The 20,477-nt window shown below is 53.5% G+C and overlaps 1 protein-coding gene across 1 annotated transcript; it reads left to right on the forward strand.

Annotated features, from left to right (window-relative positions):
- The first annotated feature begins 243 nt into the window (after positions 1-243).
- EWSR1 (EWS RNA binding protein 1) lies at positions 244-20,305 on the forward strand. The gene is given in 19 exon segments (XM_084297314.1): positions 244-311; positions 2,052-2,088; positions 2,325-2,376; positions 4,381-4,504; positions 9,160-9,179; positions 9,181-9,347; positions 10,585-10,752; positions 11,512-11,726; positions 12,225-12,405; positions 15,243-15,280; positions 15,815-15,847; positions 16,722-16,840; positions 17,448-17,577; positions 17,870-17,992; positions 18,076-18,253; positions 18,665-18,762; positions 19,385-19,588; positions 19,591-19,654; positions 19,863-20,305. Coding segments are annotated over 19 exon segments (2,004 nt in total). The 5' UTR covers positions 244-298; the 3' UTR covers positions 19,903-20,305.
- Positions 20,306-20,477: the final 172 nt, after the last annotated feature.

Genomic DNA, 20,477 nt, shown 5'->3' on the forward strand with positions numbered 1-20,477 from the left:
ACCCCCCCACACCCCCCTAGGAGACCCCCATCCCCCACAACCCCCCCCATAGCCCCCCCATAGCCCCCCCGTAGCCCCCCATGACGTCACGCGGGACTCCCCTCCCTCCGCGTGACGTCAGCACCCCCCTCCCTCCCCTCCCTCCCCTCCCCGGACCGTACCATCCCCCCTCCATCCCCCCCTCCCCCCCTTTCCCCTCCGCGGTTGGTACGTGCGGGCGGGCAGGGCGGCGCATGCGCAGCGCGGGGGCGGCGGCGGCGGCCGGACGTTGGGAGCGCGGAGGGAGGAAGGCGACAAAATGGCGTCCACGGGTGAGGGCGGCCCGGCCGCGCCGGGGGGGGACGGCACCGGCCGGGACGGGGCTGGAGGGCCCGGGGAGGGCTCCTCGTGGCCGGGGGAGAGCAGAGAGAGCTGGGGAGATCGGGGGGGAATCGGGGAGAGCGGCTGCGGGCTGTGGGGGCCTCGGGGGGGGGAGGTAACGGCCTGTGAGGGGGGGGGGAGGGTTCGCTGAGGGGGCTGTGAGGGCCCGGGTGGGCCTCAGGGCGCTGTGGGGCTGGGGATTTGCAGGGCTTTGTCCTTTTTATAATGTTAACGTGTTATAGCGTGACTGCTTTATTATATTATCCCTTTGTAGTGTTTGTTTTATAACGTTAAGGCGTTAGGGCTGTGGGAGCGGGGCTGAAGCGTTTTAACGCGGGCCCGTTGTGGTGTGTGGTGCCTGGCAGGGCCCCGGGAGCCTTCCCCAACCCCTTCCCCGTGTGTCCTGCCCGTTGCTGCTCCCCGGGAGGCGATTTCCCTCTGACAGACATCCCCGCTGGTCGTAGCAGCTCCTCCAGTGTCACCCCGAGTCCTGCCAGCCGTGCAGGGAAGGGGAGCAGCCCGCCCCATAAGCTCGTATCTCCGTATGTTGGGATTGCACACAGGCAGATCCGCAGCCTCCAGAGCTGCTGCTGGCTGCAAACGGTGGTTCCAGAGCGGTTCCTGGAGCCCCCAGCAGCTCGGTGGGAAGCAGAGTGGTGAAAGTTACACCCTAAGGGTGGCTGAGGGCTGTAGGAAGACTTCAGGCGGGTTCTGTAAATTCGTAAAGCTCGCTTTTTTAATAGAGAGTGGCTTGTCCCAAGGTGCAATCACAGCAGAGACACCAGAACGTTTCCATGTGAGGGTCTGAGCAGAGCTCTGCTCCCGTTCAACCTCTGAATGCGGCTCAGTCGGATGCTAAAGCCCAGGCAGCAAACAGGAGCAAACTCTGAGCCCGTTCCTGATCCTCGGGACCTTTCAGGTCCTGGGAGGGCTGGAGAAGCGCTCTGGCTGGAGAGGTTCCGTGGAAGCCATGGGTTTGCTCTAGAGCCTTGGATGGGAGCTGGAAGTGGTGACTTGGAGGGAAAACGTGCACGCAGGAGCTGTAAACGTTCAAATACAGCCTTGTAGTTGCTGCGTGGATGTGTTTCCCAGCCCTAGCAGCCAGCCGGGCCAGCGCAGGCTTTTTCTGCTGGGGTTTTGGGGATTTCAGTTCTTTAAACCAGAGCGTTGGCACGGGCTGGGGATTTGGGGAAGGAATCGCTGCCAGCTGCCTGTTCCGAACCCTGATAGGGACAAGTGTTAGAACTTTCCAGCGATTTGTTTGTGTCCTTGAAAGTTAAATAGAAAGCGAAGTGTTGTCATTCCGACGGCCCTGGAGCTTGCAACCTGGCCCTTTGAAACCAGGGGTTTTGTGAGTGTCAGCCCCGCAGTTTCTTTTGTTCCTAAACAAAACACCCCGCTGCCAGTCCCCTTGGGTGTTAGCCAAGGTGGCAGTTAAATTAAAGTAGGGTCATTTGAGATCAAAGTTGTGGCTGCGGAGCAGCAGGAGCCATAAAGGGAAGAGGGGTTTTGTTTCCTTTAAAAAGGCTGAGAAAGTGCATTTACCTTACTCTTTGGAGGCTGGATTTCCAGCGGTTTATAGCGGTCCTTTGGAGTTACAGGAGGAAATTCCAGCTGCTGCCTTCTTACGCTGTTAATTTTGTTAAGCCTTTGTTAACTTTTTTTTTTTAATTTTCCTTTTTCTCTTGCAGATTACAGTACCTACAGCCAAGCTGCAGCTCAGCAGGGGTAAGTGGCATCGTGCTCTTATCCCACCCCACAAAAAGGTGTGATGTGCGCGCAGTAACTGCGCTGTAGCCTCAGCTCGGCCGTGTGTGCACATCCCAAAGGCTTTCCCCTTTTGCCTTGCCCTGGGATTTCATCGGGAGCCACCTGGATATGTCCCAAGTCGTCTCGTGATGCATGCGCTGCATGAGCCGGGAGTACGGGGGCACATTATAAATCTCTTCAAATTCCTTTTGCAGCTACAGCGCGTACGCACCTCAGCCAGCTCAAGGATACGCACAGACCACCCAGGTAACGCACGGGGGGGGTTGGGGAAGCAGTTGCATGCCCCCAGTAAAGCACACAGCGCTCTGCCAGCCCCGAAACACAGCTTCAAAACCTGTCCCTAGAAGTTGTCTTGTAGCTCCCCTCCCAGCCTGCGCTGCTTGCTTCGAGTGAGAACTGCCTGACAGCAAGGAGCTTCAGCTTTCCCCTTCCTTGGCATTAGATGTTCTGGGAGATCTTTTCCAACCCTAAGGATTTTCTGATTCTGTATCCGAACCTGTTGCTGAGGGGACTGTAGAAGCCTGATTCCTGGGGCACATTTGACATTGAGGTGTCAGTGGGTGTTTAGTTAGTGGTGTAGGGAGGAGAGACTGATAAAAAAAGAGCAGAGATAGGGGAAATTATCGTGTCACAAACAACACAATCGGAGAAATCAGGAGGAGGGGATAGATTTTCCATGGAGGTATTGTGGCTGAAACTATTAATTTTGTCAATTGGCTAGACTGCAAACTGCTGGCGATCTTTAAGAGATGAGTTAAATGATGCCTTTCTCATCCTTAGAATCCAAGCTCCTAAAACCACAGCTGTGTACGCTCTACAAGTGTGTTTTCGGAGCAGTCTGGGTTAATTTTTCCCTAGTATCTCCAGAGAGTGCTTTCTGAAAGGAGATCCCCAGCACTGAAAAACACACATCTATATTCTGGAGTCAAAACCAACTGCCCTGCATGTTGGAGTGTTACCGAGCAGCTTTAAACAGGTTAACCCAGCTGGGCTGTGTTCCTGCTGCCCACACCAGCCAGCTTGCAGCAGGCTGGTAAAAAAAAAAAAAAAAAAAAAAAAAACTTTATAAAAACCTTTGGTGCTGCGATACCTTTGCAAAAACACAACCTTTACAGGGGGAGCACAGGCTCACTACTGGCATTTGGGTCAGCCAAAGGGAAAATGACAACACCTCGTGTTGTGAATAAATACATGGAGAGAGGACAAGGTGAGGGCTGCTGCCAGAGTACGGGTTGCACGGAAGGTGTGAGGAGGCTTTGATGTCCTTCAGGGCGAGGCTGCACAACCCGCTCCTCCCTCTCAGCTGTAGGCAGATTGCCATGGGGGGCTCGCGGGGTTTCCTGCCTCTTGTTGGGGTGAGCTTCCACCGGTGCTGGAAATCCCAGGCTGGTTGGAGTTTTGTTGAGATCTGTGGCTTGGCAAGGATCTGCCCTGCTCGTGAGCCAGGGAGAGGAGCTCACAGGTAATGCAGGCTAAGGTCCCAAAAAGCATTTAATTGCCAAACTCCCCCAGAAACCAGCAAGTACCTCTGAAAATCCAGCTGTTAAGGCTTGTATTTGTGCTGCTGCTTGAGCTGTCACTACAGCTTCACCCAAAACACAGTGGCTGACCACGCCGCTCGGGACCGAGCAAGGCAGCAGCAGCCCTTTAGTCTGGGTTTGAGCCTGAACTTGGGGTAAAACGTGAGCTGAGAGCTGATCTCTCACTGACTGCGAGGGCGCTGGGGCAGGAGCGGCTGTAACTGCAGCAGTGGGGTGACTGCGAGTCCAATAATCTCCTATTTTTAAAACTGTCGACTAGTGGGTATGAAGAATATTCAAAACAACTTACTGAAAGCTTAAATAGGTTTCTTCTAGTGAGTGCTGAAGGAGCTGACGTTGTTTCCCCTCACGCAGCTCTGTCCTCTGGGTGGCCCCGCTCCCAGCAGTGCAGGTTAGCCCTCGGGAGGTCCCTGCGAATGTTCCCATGTGCCTGGGCGATGACAGGGAGCTGGGTGCTCTCCTGCTCTGCTTTACGTAGAGCAAAAAGTGTGGTGTGAATACACAGGAGGCTCCCCCTGCCTCTGATCCTGGCTTTGAAAAGCTGCGTTTGTAAGGTCACTGCAGATCTGCGCTGAAACTTGCGGTAGCGCCACGTATTTGAGTAGCCTTGGCTTGGCTCAGGTTGCTTCCAGCAGGGCCCATGTGCGTCCGTGCAACGCGTGCGAGCGGCTTCTGTTTGGGAATTAAATTCGTGTCGTTTTCGGGGCAGACGTACGGGCAGCAGAGCTACGGAACGTACGGCCAGCCCGCTGACGCCAGCTACACGCAGCCGCAGACGACCGCCACGTACGGGCAGACCGCGTACGCCACGTCCTACGGGCAGCCCCCCACCGGTAAGAGCCGTGGGGCCTCGCGCGGGCTGGGGAAGGAGCTGGGCTGTGCTCCGTGGCTGCAGAGTGTGCTGCACTCGTGGGAGGCTGCAGTCTGCCTGCTCCAGAGCCCACACGGCGAGTCGGTGTCCTGAGCGCTCCCTGAAAACCAAATCCTGAAGGTGCTGCGTGCCCGTTCTGATAGCGTGCCCTCCACTTCTTGCCTTGTGCTTCCCACAAGGGACCAGCACAGGTCTGACTCCCGCTCGCTCTTGCATGCAAAGTGTCGGCTCATCCTGGTGAAGCTTGCGGTGTTAACCCTCCGGGTGTCACTTCCAGCACCAAAACCACCCAGCAGCGCAGCACGCACAAGGACAGGGAGGATTTGCTGGGATGCAGTGGTTTGCAACCTCCACGCCTCTGTAACGAGCAGCTCTGAGAGGTGTGAGAGGTGTGGTTTGTGGGTAGAACTTCCTAAACACTGCAGACAGTCATGCCACATGTTTCAGGTGAACACAACCTTCCCGTTCCCTGAAGGACCTGGACTCTTTGAGCTGGAGTCCTGTACATGCGAGCGTCTTGATGTATGAAAGAAACCGTTGAGACCTCATTTAATTGTTATATGTGGACTGAATATTCAGGAGACTTCGAAAAAGAAAAGAGTTTTTCCTCTGAGCAGTGCCTTGGGTACCCTTTTCTGCAGATTCACTCTTGGCTATGTGACTTGCTGTTGCAGTGGGAGCTTTCTTTGGTGTTTCCCAAAGCATGGGAATGCTGGGACAGGCAGGAGATGTTCCGGGGGGGCACCTGGCCACAAAAAAACACTGGGGAACCTCGCAAGGAGGAGGCAGAGAGAAAATAACATCCCGTGGAGTAGATGTGTTGGACATCTTTGGCATGGCTGAGGAAAGCCTGGCAGGCAGCACGTGTCCCGCAGGACGAGAAGCAGTGCCCTCTAGCCAGTGGCACCGCTGGTTATTTGCAGGTTTTCTCCTTGCCTTTACCAGGCCATGGATGTAAACAGGCAGCAAAATGGATTTGGGGACTTCTCAGATTTTTCTTGGAAATGTTTGAGTCCCTTGGTCCGTACTGCTGACTCCGCTCCTGCAAGGGTTGTGCTTGTGCTTGTTCCTCAAGAGCAAATTTGCTGGAGTAATAATAATATCGGGTGTCTTTTCTGCAGGGCTTCTTGTGGAGGCAAAATGCTGCCTTTATTTTTTCCATCCAAAATAAAAGAAAGCTCAGGAAGTGGCCCAATGAGAGGCTGTATCAGGCCTTCACGTGCGATTTGCCTCAACCCGTGCAGCATGTCTGTGGCAGAGCTGGTGGCGTTGCTCTCGAGGCAGAGTGCCAGCTTGGATTTATTCTTCCTGTACCTGCCTCTCCTTCAGGAGCTGGGCAAATGAGGCTGGTGGTGCTCAGAGCCTGTCACTGCCTCTGCCGAGTGCTTGTTCTGGCTTTCTGTACCACGCAGAGCCCACGGTGCGGCCCGGGGCGTGTATCCTCGTGTCCTGAGAGACCTGCAAGTTTCGCAGTTGAATTTCAGTTTCTTTTTCCTTGGCATCACCTTTTTGTAGCAGACAACTCACCGCGATTCTGCACTAACTTAAAAACCAAGTGACTTTTTTTTTGTCTCAGTGTCTTTTTTTTGTAAGGTGCCGTTGCTGCAGGGAAATTCGGATCCTGTGCAGATGTGTGTGCCCTCTAGGGACTGTGTGCCTCAGTCTGGGGCTGTTCTAAGGTGCCTGGGGACATCTCGGGTGGAGCAGCCTGCCTCCAGCCTCCTTGCTCCCGTGACTACAGGAGAAGGTGACTTGGTGGCCTCTGGTCCAGCCCCCGGGGTCAGGAGCCCACGGGCTCCTCTGCAGCTCTACCGGCAGCAAGTGGATTAGGGGATTAATCAGCACCAGCGTGCCTGCGGTCATGGTTTGCTCTTTAATCACTGCAGGATGTAAGCCTGAATTACAGGAGTAAATAAACAGCTGCAGCTGGGATGGTTATTGGCTTTCTAACAACGTCGGCCAGGGCCAAATGCAGCATTGCAAATCTCGAAGCATGGATCCGCTCTGTGTAGTCCAGCAGGAGCTCCTCGTTAAAGATAACCAGCTCCCACTTCTCTCTCCACCTGTGAAATTGCAGGCTGGATGTGTAAAGAGTTCCTCGTGTGTTCCGAATTGGGAAGTAGGCACGCCCTGAGCTATGCTGGCTGCCCCAGTACCCTGTGATTACCTACCAGAATAAAGCAGGGAGAGGGCAGCTCCTGCTTCCCCTTCTCTGGAGCCTCACTGGGAGGAGCGTGTGCCCAGCAGGAGCCGGCTGTCTTTGGGCTCGTGGACCTGTGGGGAGCTTCTGGTGCTGCTGGAATTGGAGAGAAGCCTCCGAAAACGCTGCTGGCTGACACGAAGCCTGCTTGTTTCAGAACAAACCTCTCTGACCACAGTTCTTAGCTTGATGCTCTCTGAGGACCAAAACCTGCGAGCTTGCCCTCTCTGCGTGAAGATTTCCTAGACTTCAGTGAGGGTTTTGCTTGCAGGCATGAGTGCTTGGAGAGGAAACTGAGCCACGTCACTGGACTTCTTAAAGCAGGCTGTCAAAGTGCTGCTGTTCCCCTTTCCTGGCAGTGTTTGCTCTGCAGATCTGCCACTTGTCTCGTTAACTGGCGAGGGGAGGAGGGAGAAGCGACGCTGTGTAAACGGCCCCTTCAAAAACACAGCTCCTGAGGGTTTTCTGAGTCTTTAAACTGCTCTTGCTGAAACCAACACGTGGAGCAGCGGGATGTTAAATCGCTGCTTGTTCTTTTTTTGGTGCAGACGCTTCCCGCTGAGCGCACTTGCTCAAGCGAAACGCTCCTTCTAGAGCCGGGGCAGGAAAGCTCGGGATGATTTCCCCCCCGTGCAGAGCCAGGTACCAGCAAGCCCGCTCCATGCGGGAGGCCAGTGCTGCCTGACCCACGAGGGTCCCAGTTTGGGAAGATTTCGGCTGTGGCCCTGGGACCGCTGCTCCCCGGGGCACAGCTGTGCCCAGGGGCTGTGGTTTCAGCGGCACGCACGTCACACTGCACTTACGCAAGCAGCAGGTTTTTTTAATAAGCGCTCAGGCCTCAGCCAGTTCAAGTAAAAATTCCTTCAGCTTCTGGTGTCGGCTCTCTGGGGGCTCACACTGAAGAGTTTGGGCTGTTTAAATTCTTCTGAGGCACCAAAAGCCCTTCAGCATCGTTTCGCTCCCCCTTTTCAGTAATGCTCGGAACAGAACTTGGCTTTTCAGTGAGCCTCTCAGCACCAAGGAGCAGCTGAATGAGCAGGAGAAGTGATTTGCTGGTGGCTCCTGCCGTTATCCCCTGGTGGGAGGGGAGCTTGCTCGCCTGCCTCAGTGTTTCCAGCTTGGCAGCAGCGTGCAGTGGAAGCCAGCCCGTGGCATTCAGGAGGAGGGCAGCAGCGTGATAAGCCTTCGAGCACAGGAGGCACCGGGCTGGTGGGAGCAGGCAAGGGCTTTTAGGCCGGCTGTTGCAGGTGGAAAAAAGGGGAAAGGCTTCTGCCTGCTCGGAGCCCTTTCATCAGGATCCTGGGACTAACTGGAGAGCCCGAGAGTAACAGCAGGATGGGAAGCTGCAGCTTGTTTTTTCAGGTCTGCTTGCGGACTTCTCACTTCTTCTTTTGCTTCTCTTGCTCTGTACTCACGGGCTGGAGAGGCCTGGTTTTGTAGCAAAGCACAGTGAGGTTGGAAGTGCTGCTGTGCCTCGGGAGGGTGCGCTGGATGAGGGGAAGGAGCTGCAGCCATACGCTGTGTTCTGCTGGAAGTGCTTTCATCTGGGAAACGAGGGAGTCGCAATAAAGAGCTGGGCGCAATGTGCCTGAAACGCTTTGTAATTAGAAGAGTATGTCACAAGTGTCCCCCGATTAATCAAAATATTAAGTGATGGAAAAGCTGTTACCTTAATTGATGCAATTAAGATCACCTCAGTAAGACTGAGGCCAGTTGGCTGCTTTCTGGCAATCGTTTTGTGTTTTTAGGAAGTGAGCTTTTGCTAAGAAAATCTGTAATTGATGGCTTTCTGGGTAAATCTTTTTTTCATAATTTGAAAATGTGCTTGCAAGGTTCTTAATGATAAAAAAGCCACCGTGGCAGTACCTGGTTTATGGTTCTCTGCTGACAAGCCAAGTGGTCAGCTGCATTGCCTAGCGACAGCTGCTGGTACAGCTAATCTAAACGGAGCTGCTTTGGGGTCTTGGATATTCTCGTAAAATCGTTCAGAAATAAATGTGTGTGAGCCCTGAGCTTTTCATCTTAAGCAAGCTGAACTTCTGAGAGGAACAAAGGCACATAAAACATCAAAAACCAGGCACGTAAAGTAGCTTCTGACCTTCCTGTTACATTAAAGCAAATGTGATGTGCTCCCCTTTAGTTTCTAGGATTGCTGATTTAACACAATGCTGCCTAAATGGCTCAGAAAGACCTCTCATGTCAGCCTTGTGCCGCTTGGTGCTTCTGTTTCTCCAAAAAGCTGCCAGGATGGGGCAGAGCTGGGGGAGGTTGGGGTTTCTCAGGGCAGGGCTCTCTCGGAGGGAGGTGACAGGGTGCTGTGGGTTGGTCTGCGGAGGTTTGTGAGGTCTGGCACACAACGAGCGGGAGTGAAGCAGTCAGAAAGGTCCCTAATCTGACCCGGCTGTCCTCTGTTGTAGGTTACACGACCCCGACCGCCCCCCCCGGCCTATAGCCAGCCCGTGCAGGGGTACGGCACGGCCGCCTACGATACCAGCACCGCTACGGTTACCACCACCCAGGCTTCCTACGCAGCTCCGTCCGCTTACGGCACCCAGCCTGCCTACCCTGCCTACGGGCAGCAGCCAGCAGCGTCCGCTCCCACAAGGTAACGGCGATTTCCATCGTCCTCCTCTGCTCTGCTGGTGGGGAGAGCCCCCCCAGGACGCTGCCTGCTGAGCTGGGGCCCGCAGGTTTTGCTTCCACCTTTCTTCTGCCTGTTGCACTCGAGCTTTGCTGCAGCTGATCCCACCGCCTCTCCAGAGCTGGGGGAAGCAGTGTAGGTAGCTTCTGCTCCGGCACAGTGAGTCAGCGCCGTTACTGGGAGATGGGGAGAGCAACCAAGCAGCAAAAATGGGCTCTTGACTCATGATCTAGACCAGAAAATGGATGAGTCTGATGTGATCCTGAGTCACGGGGTTGCTAGGATGATGTTATGCCCTCTCGGTTCTTGAGTGGGCGCACATGCTGAAGACAATTTCCTTTTTAAATCTCTTGTGTCTGGACACTGTCGATAGCCTGTTCAGCCTAATTGTTCGCTCAGGATAGGAAAGGTTTAGGATACGGAATGGAAACTTACTTAGTAATGAGCAAAAACAGCTTTATGCGTCTGCCTGATGTTTGCTGTAACTGTTCCTGTAAGGAAAGCCAGAGCTTGACAGCCCTGTCTGTATCTATCAGATTACATTTAAGTATGAATCCTGATGCCATTTTAAGTAATTTTACCCAGCTTGTAGTTCAACTCTTTTTAGCTCTGATAAACGCTTTGAAATTCGAAGCAGCGTGGGACAATTGTAAAGGAAGGGGACATGCAAATCGCATGCAAAGAGCTATCTTTATTTTCAGGCCTTGAGAGTTAATAACAAACATCCTTTCCCTTTCACCAGCAATATCTGCCTGCAGTGGATTCTCCAAACAATAGTGCCTTTAACTGGCAGCATTTCTGTCTCCTTTTGAGCTGATCGTTTAGGAGCATTGTGCAAAAACAACTGGAGCAGAGGGGCGATGCTGCTGACCGCCTTTCCTGGCCAGTTCACATCCTCTGCTCCTCCCAGAGCCAAAGCATAAGCCCCTCGCTGTAGGTTTCATGATGCAGCTGGTAAACAGATGCTGTAGTTCTCTTTTATGCTCTCAGCTCAGGATGTTGTCTGGGCCTTTTCTGGTAGCAGGGGAGTGTGCAAATATCCAGTCAGCAGCTGGTAAAACGTTTAGGGCTCAGTGTGCCTCTGTGAGCCAGCACCAATGTGGTGCCAGCTTGTAACGCCTCCTGAAGAAAGCGTGCTGGGGTGGGATCTGAGGTGGGGCTTTGTACGGGGCTCCCCTTATTGTTCACTGCTGCTTTTCAGACCCCAGGATGGCAGCAAACCAGCAGAGACCAGCCAGCCACAGTCCAGTACGACAGGCTACAGCCAGCCCAGCCTAGGCTATGGACAGAGCAACTACAGCTACCCTCAGGTGCCTGCCAGCTACCCGATGCAACCGGTCACTGCTCCTCCCTCCTATCCTCCTACCAGGTAATTCTTTCAGAAAGCGAAGCCTCGTGTGGCTAGCCTGAGAATTTTGGGGTTCACTTGGGCAAAAGGATTTTTTTTCTCAAGGAATTTTAAGTGAACAAGCGTAGAAGGAGGTTTGGAGTCCTGGAAGGAGGGAGGCCTGTTTCTGGTTGGGTGATACTTGTCCTTGGGAAGATGAGGCTAGAATCGGGTACAGAAACATCTCTGCCTGCACACCTGAAGTGGCAAGCCAAAACAGTGAAAAATGTTTTTTAAGAAATTCCTCAGCTGTAGTGTATGAAAGTGAGCTTTTACTGCCTCATTATGCGTGGTTTTGAGAAGGAGCTCACCCCTTTCCCAAAGGTGTCTTTGATGTTTTGATGCTGACTGCTAGAGCGTATGTTTTGAAGTGTTCAAAGCCTGAAGTGCACGAGGGGACAAGTTTCACTATCCATCATCTGAAAGTATTTCAGCACTGAAGCAGAACGGGAGGCTGTTAGCTGTCTTGCCTCTGTCTTCTGCCCTTGCACTTCAGCCTCTTTCTAGAGGTAAACAGTGAACGGTCACGTTGGTTCTGTTTGTAGCAGTCTACCAGGTTTATTCTTCCTCTTGCCATCAGGCCAGACTCCGTAGGATGACTTCACCTTTTTAAGTGGTTTGCGATGGTGCATATGGCTTCTAATTGCCTTACTGCCCGGCGTGAGCCAATTCTGCAGCCTAATGCACACGTGGCGGTGCGTTGGCTTATCTTCCCGTCTTCTTAATGCCTTTGTCTTCCAGCTACTCCTCCACGCAGCCAAGCAGTTACGATCAGAGCACTTACTCCCAGCAGAGCACCTACGGGCAACAGAGCACCTACGGCCAGCAGACTAGCTATGGCCAGCAGAGCAGCTACGGGCAGCAGCCGCCCCCAACGAGTTACCCGCCCCAGACGGGATCCTACAGCCAGGCCCCAAGCCAGTACAGCCAGCAGAGCAGCAGTTACGGCCAGCAGAGTGAGTGTGCTTAGCAGAGCTGGGGGATTGGTGAGGAAAGGGTCGGTCTCCATCGCCCTTGCAGGGTGAGCTGTCTCTGAGGGAGGCTTTGAGTGGCTTTATTTGGGTTTGAAGGATCTGAGCTTGAGGCTGTGCTGAAGGGAGCATACCGTAGCTGGTTTTTGCCCTCGCTCACTGACAGACAGCTTGCCTGGCTCATTAGACAATTATGATGCTCCCCTCAGCGTGGGGAAGGTGGGCAGATGGTTGGAAAACACAGAAATGAGAAATACAACTCGATACAAACAACTTGGTGACCGTTCTGCAGAGGGCAGACTGGTAGGGCCTGCCTTAAAACCCAATTCCCCAAGTGGCACATCACTCCCTAAGTGCTGTAGCAAACACCTTTCACGTGATACTGTCCCTTCTGGTGCTGAAGGTATGGAGAAAGGCTTTGAAAGGGGACAGGACCCACTCTTGTCTGCAGCTCTCTGATGTTTTTGTTACAAATTTCCTCAGGCTCGTTCCGTCAGGACCATCCTAGCAGCATGAACGTATACGGACAGGAATCCGGAGGCTTTTCAGGCCCAGGAGAGAACCGGAATATGAGCGGCCCTGATAACCGGGGCAGGGGAAGAGGGGGATATGATCGTGGAGGCATGAGCAGAGGTGGGCGGGGAGGAGGACGCGGTGGAATGGGGTAAGAGCAAATCTTTTCTCCTTTTATCTAATTCTGTTTCACCCCTAGGATTTGAAATGGAAAGAAGGGACTGAAAGGTTGACGTTCCCAGCTGTGCTTCCATGGAGAGCATCTCTGTAGCAGCGTTGCTTTATTCCATGGAAATATTATCTGAGGGGGAATAGGAGCAGGATATATGTTGTTTTTTTTCTGTCCTGCAGCTGGTTGGGCTCGGGGGAACTAGGGGTATTGCTAAACCTGCAACTTTCAGCTCCCTTCGTGGTCGTGCAGAGGTGAAATCCTCTGTGGGGTTTAACAGTAACTTTGGGTTGAACACACACAAACCTCCCGCCAGGTCCAGGAGTCAATTCCTGTGCCTCACTCGCTAGTGGGGACTTTGAGAGTTCAGGTATGTACAAGGCAGAAGCCTGGTGTCAGCCTCTTCGCCTTAGCGGTAGCATGCCGAGCTGCGTCTGTACGTGTATGTGTGGGGCTGATTGCTGCTGGTGAAGCCGTGACTCCGAGTGGCCAGAACGCTTGGAGCTTGGCTGGAGCGTGAAGAAAAAAAAAACCCGAGGCCGTATAAAGCTCTGGCTTGACTTCCAGGACTGCTCCCCGTTGGAGCTTTCAGGTGCTCTAAATCAGTTTGGCCATTTTAACTGATGGCAAAACCTGGTTTGGTAAACCTGTGTCTGCAGGTCAGCAGGTCGTCTCCCTGCCCGTGCTGTTTGTTTGGATAGAGGCGAGGAAGGAGGACTGGTCCCAAAGGCGAGGAAGAGGAGGAAGATGTAGCTTTGTGTGTGTTCCATCCCTTCGCACCTTAGGTCAGAGCTATGCAGAGCGTCCGTAGATGCTCGCTGGAGATGTGGCACGGGATGCAAAGCGCTGGCCCTCGTATTTTGGCAGGGCAGGTGGAACTGCAGCTCCTCGCTGGTAGGCAACCTCTTGAGCTGCTTGAGTGCCTGGTGGCAACCGGAGCTCGGCAAGCTACAGTCCCACTCTGCATAGCTCTGTCGAAGTGAATTGAAGTGGCGTGAAATCTTTATCAGAGAAATGCAACCACCAACGCGTGGAAACAGAAGAAAAAAGCCTTGCTCGTGTTGGGACACATCTGGCTTGAATTGGCTCGAGTGGAGTAGAGTTCCACGGTTCTGCATAAAGATTTCACCCATGATGTATTTATTTCTCTAATGGTTTAAAGTAGATGTAGACACTTGAAATGTCTGTCATCACATCTTAAAATTTCTAGCCCCTCTGGAGTTTCTCGTGCCAAAGATGTATCATTTATCTCTAATGCCACGCCGTAATCCCAGCATAAATTACGTATTTAGCGATTTCCACCTGACTAGACCATAAAAGAGGGCCCCCTGCTCTATGGACGTAGACTTTCTGCTGTCCATGGAAAAGGTGGCCTTCCTATGAGCACCCAGGGGCAGGTAGGGGAACTCGGCCCTTCTTATTATGCTGTGGTGATGGATTTCAGTGTCTCCAGCAGGTAAGGAGCTCGATGTTATTAACGTGCCCTTTTTCATTGACTCGATTATTTTATATTTTCATTGGCTGTTAAACATGGAAACTTTTTAACATGCTTTGTCGCATTTATATGCTACAGGTTACAAAGTGAGAGCCTTGTATACACTTCAATACTTAAAAAGTACCCGTACTCAGTACTCAGCCGGCAGCATAATGAAAAGTGGGACTAGACACGGTGTCCATATGGAGAGGAAAAATATACATAGAATATTTTTAACCAAATGTATTCATTGTATAAATGGAATCCTTCTGTAACTTTGGTAACTGAATACTTGTTGTTTGGTAATAAAACCAGAGGAGGTATACTACTTAAGAATTGTGTAACGTTAAAAAAAAAAAAGTGTAAACGTATATGTTTAAAAAGAGAGACATTACGTAAATGGTGTGTACTTTAACAAAAGGAGGCAAAGCTGCATGCAACAGCTTGAAACTGTGTATTGACAACTTTTTTTTTTCCAGTATTAGAGGTGCAATACTTGCTAGAAAATAGTGGTGCTCTCCCTCCTCTGCTCGTCTTCTTCAAAACAGCTTTTGTCTTGCCAAAAAGAGAAAGAAACGACAAAAATCCTTTTCAGGTGGCATTTTCCTAATTAACCAGCACTTGAAAGCAGTCCTAAAGCGAAAGCTTCAGCCAAAGCTTTCGATGAAAGCTGCGGCCGTGAGTTTGCATTGGCGCGTGCCAAAATCTTCGGTCCCAGTCTGTGTCCACAAAGCTGCACCCCAGGCCTTCGAGCCCTCGCTGTATTCTGTAAGTTCTCCTTCCACAGAGACTTGTTAAATTCAGTAGCGACCTGAATGTATGGCTTTATACCGAGGTTTTAGCGGAAATGTCATCTGAACTGTGTTGTAGGCATCGCGTATGGTTGTCTCCTACCTTTTAACTGTTAATGTCAGGGACCTGCGGGCTCGTTTCGCGCTCGTGCTGCGAGAGGCTGAGGGTGCACCTTTATGTACACACAGAGGGGAGGGAGTTGACCAGCGAACGACCCAGTGATTTATTTTTTTTTTGGAATAAAAGCACAATTTGTAACGCCCGAAAACATTTTTTGCCAAGTATTGCACTGATAATACCCCTACTACAAGTAAATGGAAGGGTACCGACAGCAAAGTGGTGTCTAAAACCAGACAAGCGAGGTTGTGTATGTAAAGGAAATTTGAGCAAGCTGCCCTGAAGAAAGGCATAGTGACAAGATGAGAGAGAGAGAGACAGATGCATTGTTTGGAGATGTTTAGCCAGTGCCCTTCTTCCCAGTGAGCCGCAGAGGCTCAGAGCGGTACTGGCTTTGTAAAGGGAAAGGCCTTCATTTCTTCGTTTATCCCCCCAGCAGCGCTGGAGAGCGAGGTGGCTTCAATAAGCCTGGTGGTAAGTTTTTGAGCATTACAATGGATAGTGTTAAAAAAAAAAAAAATTGCAGTCAGTTTTTAGAAAAAGTGTAATTTTTATTAGTTTAAGTGGTTAAAATGACATGTGCAACAAGACTGTAATGGGTACTGCCGGCAATGCCTAGGGGTATGCGGTTACAGGACACAGGGTAACTCGGAAGAATTGAGAAACCACTTCTGTAATTTGGGGAAAATAAATGGTTTGGATTTGATAAATTTTTTTCTTTAAAAGTAACTTTTTATTAATGAACTTAAAACTGATTGGCCTGGTAAAGCATTTAAAAAAAAAAAAAAAAAAAGCGTAATAGTGGTTAATGGTTTGAAAGGCTGCTAAAACTAGCGAACCGATCGCCAAGTAAAGGTGCATTGCTGACGTTTTTGCAATGCGGGTCAATTTGAGTTTAACCAACGCCATCGAATGGTGGTTATAAGTAGATAGTATTGTGTGTGTCGGTCCTTCAGCCCGCAAGGCGTGCACTAACACAGCTTCTTATGATTCTCTCCTGACTGGCAGGACACATGGAAGAAGGACCGGACCTTGACTTAGGTAATTGCAAATAACTGCTCGCAGTCCCTCCCAGGCTCGTGAAATTGCGATTTCTGTGCTTCTCCTCTGCTCGGGACGAGGAGCCATGGAAGATGTTACCCTGTGTCTGACCCTTCTGTAGAAGGAGCACGAGGATGCTCTGCACTTGCAGTCCCTTTGTGGCCAGTTCTTTCATTCCTTTATTCCTGACTCATGAGAACATGGACTGGTGGAAAACCACAGGTGTTTGTGAGAGGCTTACGCTTCTCCGTGGGAACCAGGGGCTGTTTGAGGAGCTGCTCTGTGCAGCAGAAAGCACAATTCAGCCTGGAGCTTGTAGGTGCTTATCCGGTAGTCCCATTCCTCCTCGTGCCACGCTGGCCTGCAGCCCTGTAGCTCTTTCCTTCCTCCTGCACAGGCACGTGGCAGTTTGGTGTCAGCCTGCCAGGAGCAGCGCCTTGCTCTGACGGCTGAGAAAAGCGGGGATTAGTGCAGCAAAGAGAGGGCGAGCATCCCTCTGCAGGAGCATGAAGGATGCGAAGGCGTGTTGTGCCTTTGGCTCTTCCTCGTGTCTCCCCTCAGAGGTCTCCCGTTACGCCCAAGTGGCCTAACCGTGCCGTTTGCTTTGCGCTGGGAGGGTCTGGGTGTCTGTCTGTCTGTCCCTCTGCAGGGAGCAGAGGAGGCAGCCAGCACCTTCAGAGCGGAGCTGCCTCCCTGCCCTTAGCAGCTGGTGCAGGGTCACCGCTCTCAGTGCCTGCATTCCCACATCATTTGGGGTAAATGCACCCGTTAAAAGAGGAGCCACAGCTGGCTGAGGGGCTGATGTGACCCGAGGGCTCTGTGCCACCGAACCGCAGCCTCTCCTCACCCAGTGACGCTGTGAATTGTCTCCTAGGCCCCCCTATGGACCCAGACGAGGACTCAGACAACAGCTCGGTGTATGTGCAGGGACTCAATGATAATGTGACCCTGGAGGATCTGGCAGACTTCTTCAAACAGTGCGGGGTCGTCAAGGTGAGAGGAACCCGTGTGCGCAGTTCAGCTCCTGCTCACCTCCAGTGGGCAGAGCACAGGGAAAGGGACTGGGTTTGCCCACCTCCCTGCCCAGCGTGTCACTTGTCCCCACCAGCAGCTGGCCACATCTGCCTGGGCACTAAGCTCACCGTGTTCTGGGGCTGCCTTGTAGCTCCAGCTTTCCCAAAGATCCTCAGCAGGATTTGTCCCTCGGCATCTCCACGAGATGTGCACAAGCAGCAGCGCTTCCAGTCCTGCGGGAAGGAAGCGTGGCTGTGGATCTGCTGGTGGGATGTGACAGCTTGAGGGATCGGGGTGGGGGAGGATGTGGAGAGGCTGCAGCTCAGTCCTTGCAGCAGCAGGTGCTTGCAGGAGAGGCTGCTGGGCCAGGCAGTGCTGTCTGGGGCCGGTTCCTCATTTGTTTGCCTATCTGGGGAGGAGCTGTCACACGCAGTAAGCCAGAGGGCCCTTTTTTCTGCCATGGGGATGCCTAAGAGAGGCTCACCTAGGAAGCCCGTTGTCTCAAATGGAGGTGGAACAGAGAAGAGAATCCCCGCTCAGCACACAGGGCTGTGTGACTGGCGGTGACGTTTTGGTGTCCTGCTAGATGAACAAGAGGACCGGGCAGCCTATGATACACCTCTACATCGACAAAGAAACCGGCAAGCCAAAAGGAGATGCCACGGTGTCGTACGATGACCCATCTACTGCCAAAACAGCTGTCGAATGGTTTGATGGTGAGTACGTGGGCTGCGTTTTGGGATAAGTTTGCCTCATGACTGAATGTGTGTCTGACAGAAGTCAGCAGGTCTGTCCTCTGCATGGAGGCCAGCAGTGATGTAAGGCTGGCTCCAGGCAGTCGGGCTCTTGCCTAAAAAGTTCCTAGTTTTAACTGGACCAGGTAAGCTTGGTACGACGGGCGATGTTTTCCATGTGGTCAGGGACTCTGCGATGCGTGTGATGCCAGGGTCTGGCCGACAGCGGACACCCCGGCTCGCAGTGAGGCTCTTGCCCTTGTGTTCCTCCTAGGGAAGGATTTCCAGGGCAGCAAGCTGAAGGTTTCCCTCACGCGGAAGAAGGGCCCGATGAACAGCATGAGGGGCGGGATGCCGCCCCGTGAGCAGCGGGGAATGCCTCCCCCTCTCCGCGGAGGTAACAGCAGCTCCCCCAGCCCCAGAGGGGCCGCATCCTCCAGCTGGGGCTTGTTCCTGTCCCTAACGCTGCCTTCCTCACAGGTCCGGGGGGGCCTGGAGGCCCGGGGGGACCCGGCGGCCCGAGCGGCCCCATGGGCAGGATGGGAGGCCGAGGAGGAGACAGGGGCGGCTTCTCCTCCCGAGGACCCAGAGGATCCAGGGGAAACCCCTCCGGGGGCAGCGTCCAGCACCGCGCCGGCGACTGGCAGTGCCCCAACCCGTGAGTACCCCACAGAGACCCCTCCCCAGGCAGCTACCCGCACCGTGTCACCGCGTGTCACCTCGTGTCACCACGGCACACGAGGACCTGGCACCTGCGTAACCACCCCAGGGGCAGGGAGAGAACCTCAGGCTGTTAGAGCACCGCAAGGAGCCTTTTGTTTGAGGCGCTGGCCGACACAAATAGGCCCTTCTCAAAAGCAAAGGAAGTTCCTTCCACCGTGCTGTGGGCTTGCTCCGGGACTTGCTCCAGGTCCCGCTGACCAGCCTTTGTGTTTCCTGCGCCCGGACGTGGTGTTGTTAGGTGGCCGTGGTGTTGTTAGGTGGCCACGCAACACTTCTGAGCCTTACCTAACGAGCAATGCACTCCCGGTCTTTGCTGACTGTTTGTTTGTTTTTTTTTTTAACCTAGGGGATGTGGAAACCAGAACTTTGCCTGGAGAACAGAGTGCAATCAGTGCAAGGCTCCTAAGCCAGAAGGGTTTCTGCCGCCTCCGTTTCCCCCTCCAGGTACATGTGTGACAGAGTTCAGGGCTGGGCCGGGCCGGTGGCACGGAGGTTTCCAGGAGTGCCACGAGGGCAGTCAGCTGCCCCGGGCACTGTTCTGGGGATGTTTTAGGGAGTGGCTGCTCCCTGCCCCGAGAGCTGCTGGGGAATTATCCCTTTTCTGAGCTGTGAGGCAGAGGCTGGGACTGCTCTGACCTCAGCCTCTCCCACACTTCCCTGAGCTGCCAAGTCTCTTCCGTGGGGCTGTTGCTGACGCTCCAGTTCCCCGCAGCGCCGCTTTGACCTCGTTACTCCCAGGCAGTGCCCTCTTAACGAGCCCCCCATCCCTCCTGGCTCTCGAGGAGGCTTCCTTGCCACGATCCATCAGCCACTGGGCCCCCTCCAGCCCAGCCAGCTCTTTGCTGCGTTTGGTTCTGCAGCCCTGGGTGTAACAACAGCTGTGTGCAGGCAGCACCTCCTGTCCCCAACTTCATTTACCCCCCAGCTCCTGCTCCTCGCCCCGTTTCAGTGCCCTGGGACATCCCTGGTTGAGGAGGGGATGGGTTGGAAGGGCTGGAGCAGCGTCTGGCCCCAGCAGGCTCTGGCTCTGGTTGCTCCGAGCTTTTTTTTTTTTCCTTCCCTCCAGGAGGAGACCGCGGCAGAGGCGGCCCCGGGGGGATGCGAGGAGGAAGAGGAGGAGGGGGCCTCATGGACCGCGGGGGACCCGGTGGCATGTTCAGAGGCGGCCGCGGCGGAGACAGAGGTGGCTTCAGAGGTGGCCGGGGCATGGATCGAGGTGGCTACGGAGGAGGAGGCCGGCGAGGAGGAGGACCCGGAGGCCCCCCTGGCCCCTGATGGACCAGATGGGAGGCGGAGGCAGAGGCGGCAGGCGTGGAGGACCAGGAAAGATGGACAAGTGCGTGGGGCAGCGGGCTGGGGGCCGGGAGGGCTCTGCCCTGAGAAGAGCAGGGAGAGGGAGGGAGGTGCGAGGGCACGGGGAGACCCCAAATGGTGGAAAAAATGGTGGAAATCAAACACGGGGGGGGGCAGCCGGGGTGATCCTGGAGCCCCCACCTGGGGGGGACACCCCGTTATCACCCCTGACCCAGGCTCTTTCCTTGCAGGAGTGAGCACCGCCAGGAGCGCCGAGACCGGCCCTACTAGAGGCAGACCCCGCAGAGCTGCATTTACTACCAGATTTATTTTTTAAACCAGAAAATGTTTTAAATTTATAATTCCATATTTATAATGTTGGCCGCAACATTATGATTATTCCTCGTCTGTACTTTAGTATTTTTCACCGTTTGTGGAGAAACATTAAAACCAAGTTCAACGGTAGCGTGCCGAGTTATTTTTCCTCCCCTTTTCCCCCCCCCACCCCTTTTAAAAAAAAAATGGTTGTTTAACTCCGACTAAACCGCTGCGCCCCCCCTGTTGTGAGCATGCTCGTATCACCGTGTGCCACCCCCGGAGGTGGCGACTAACTGTAACGATGTTAATGGTTGTGATGGTTTTTTTTTTATTATTAAAAAAAAATAAAATAAAATTCCCGATGTTTATAAACGTACCACTTCTGGCCTCTCTTCGGAACGTCACCCCGATGGGTGCAGCAGCCTGGAGGAGCCCCCTTAGTCCCTTCTGTGCCTTTGGGGGGCGGTGGGCCCCTGTCCCCCTTGATCCAGGACCCCAAAAGCCAGCAGAGCTTTCCCCTGGGTCTGCTGAGCCCTGTGGGGTCCAGC

This window comes from Netta rufina (genome assembly GCF_964035555.1).
Source record: "Netta rufina genome assembly, chromosome: 17".
NCBI lineage: Eukaryota > Metazoa > Chordata > Aves > Anseriformes > Anatidae > Netta > Netta rufina.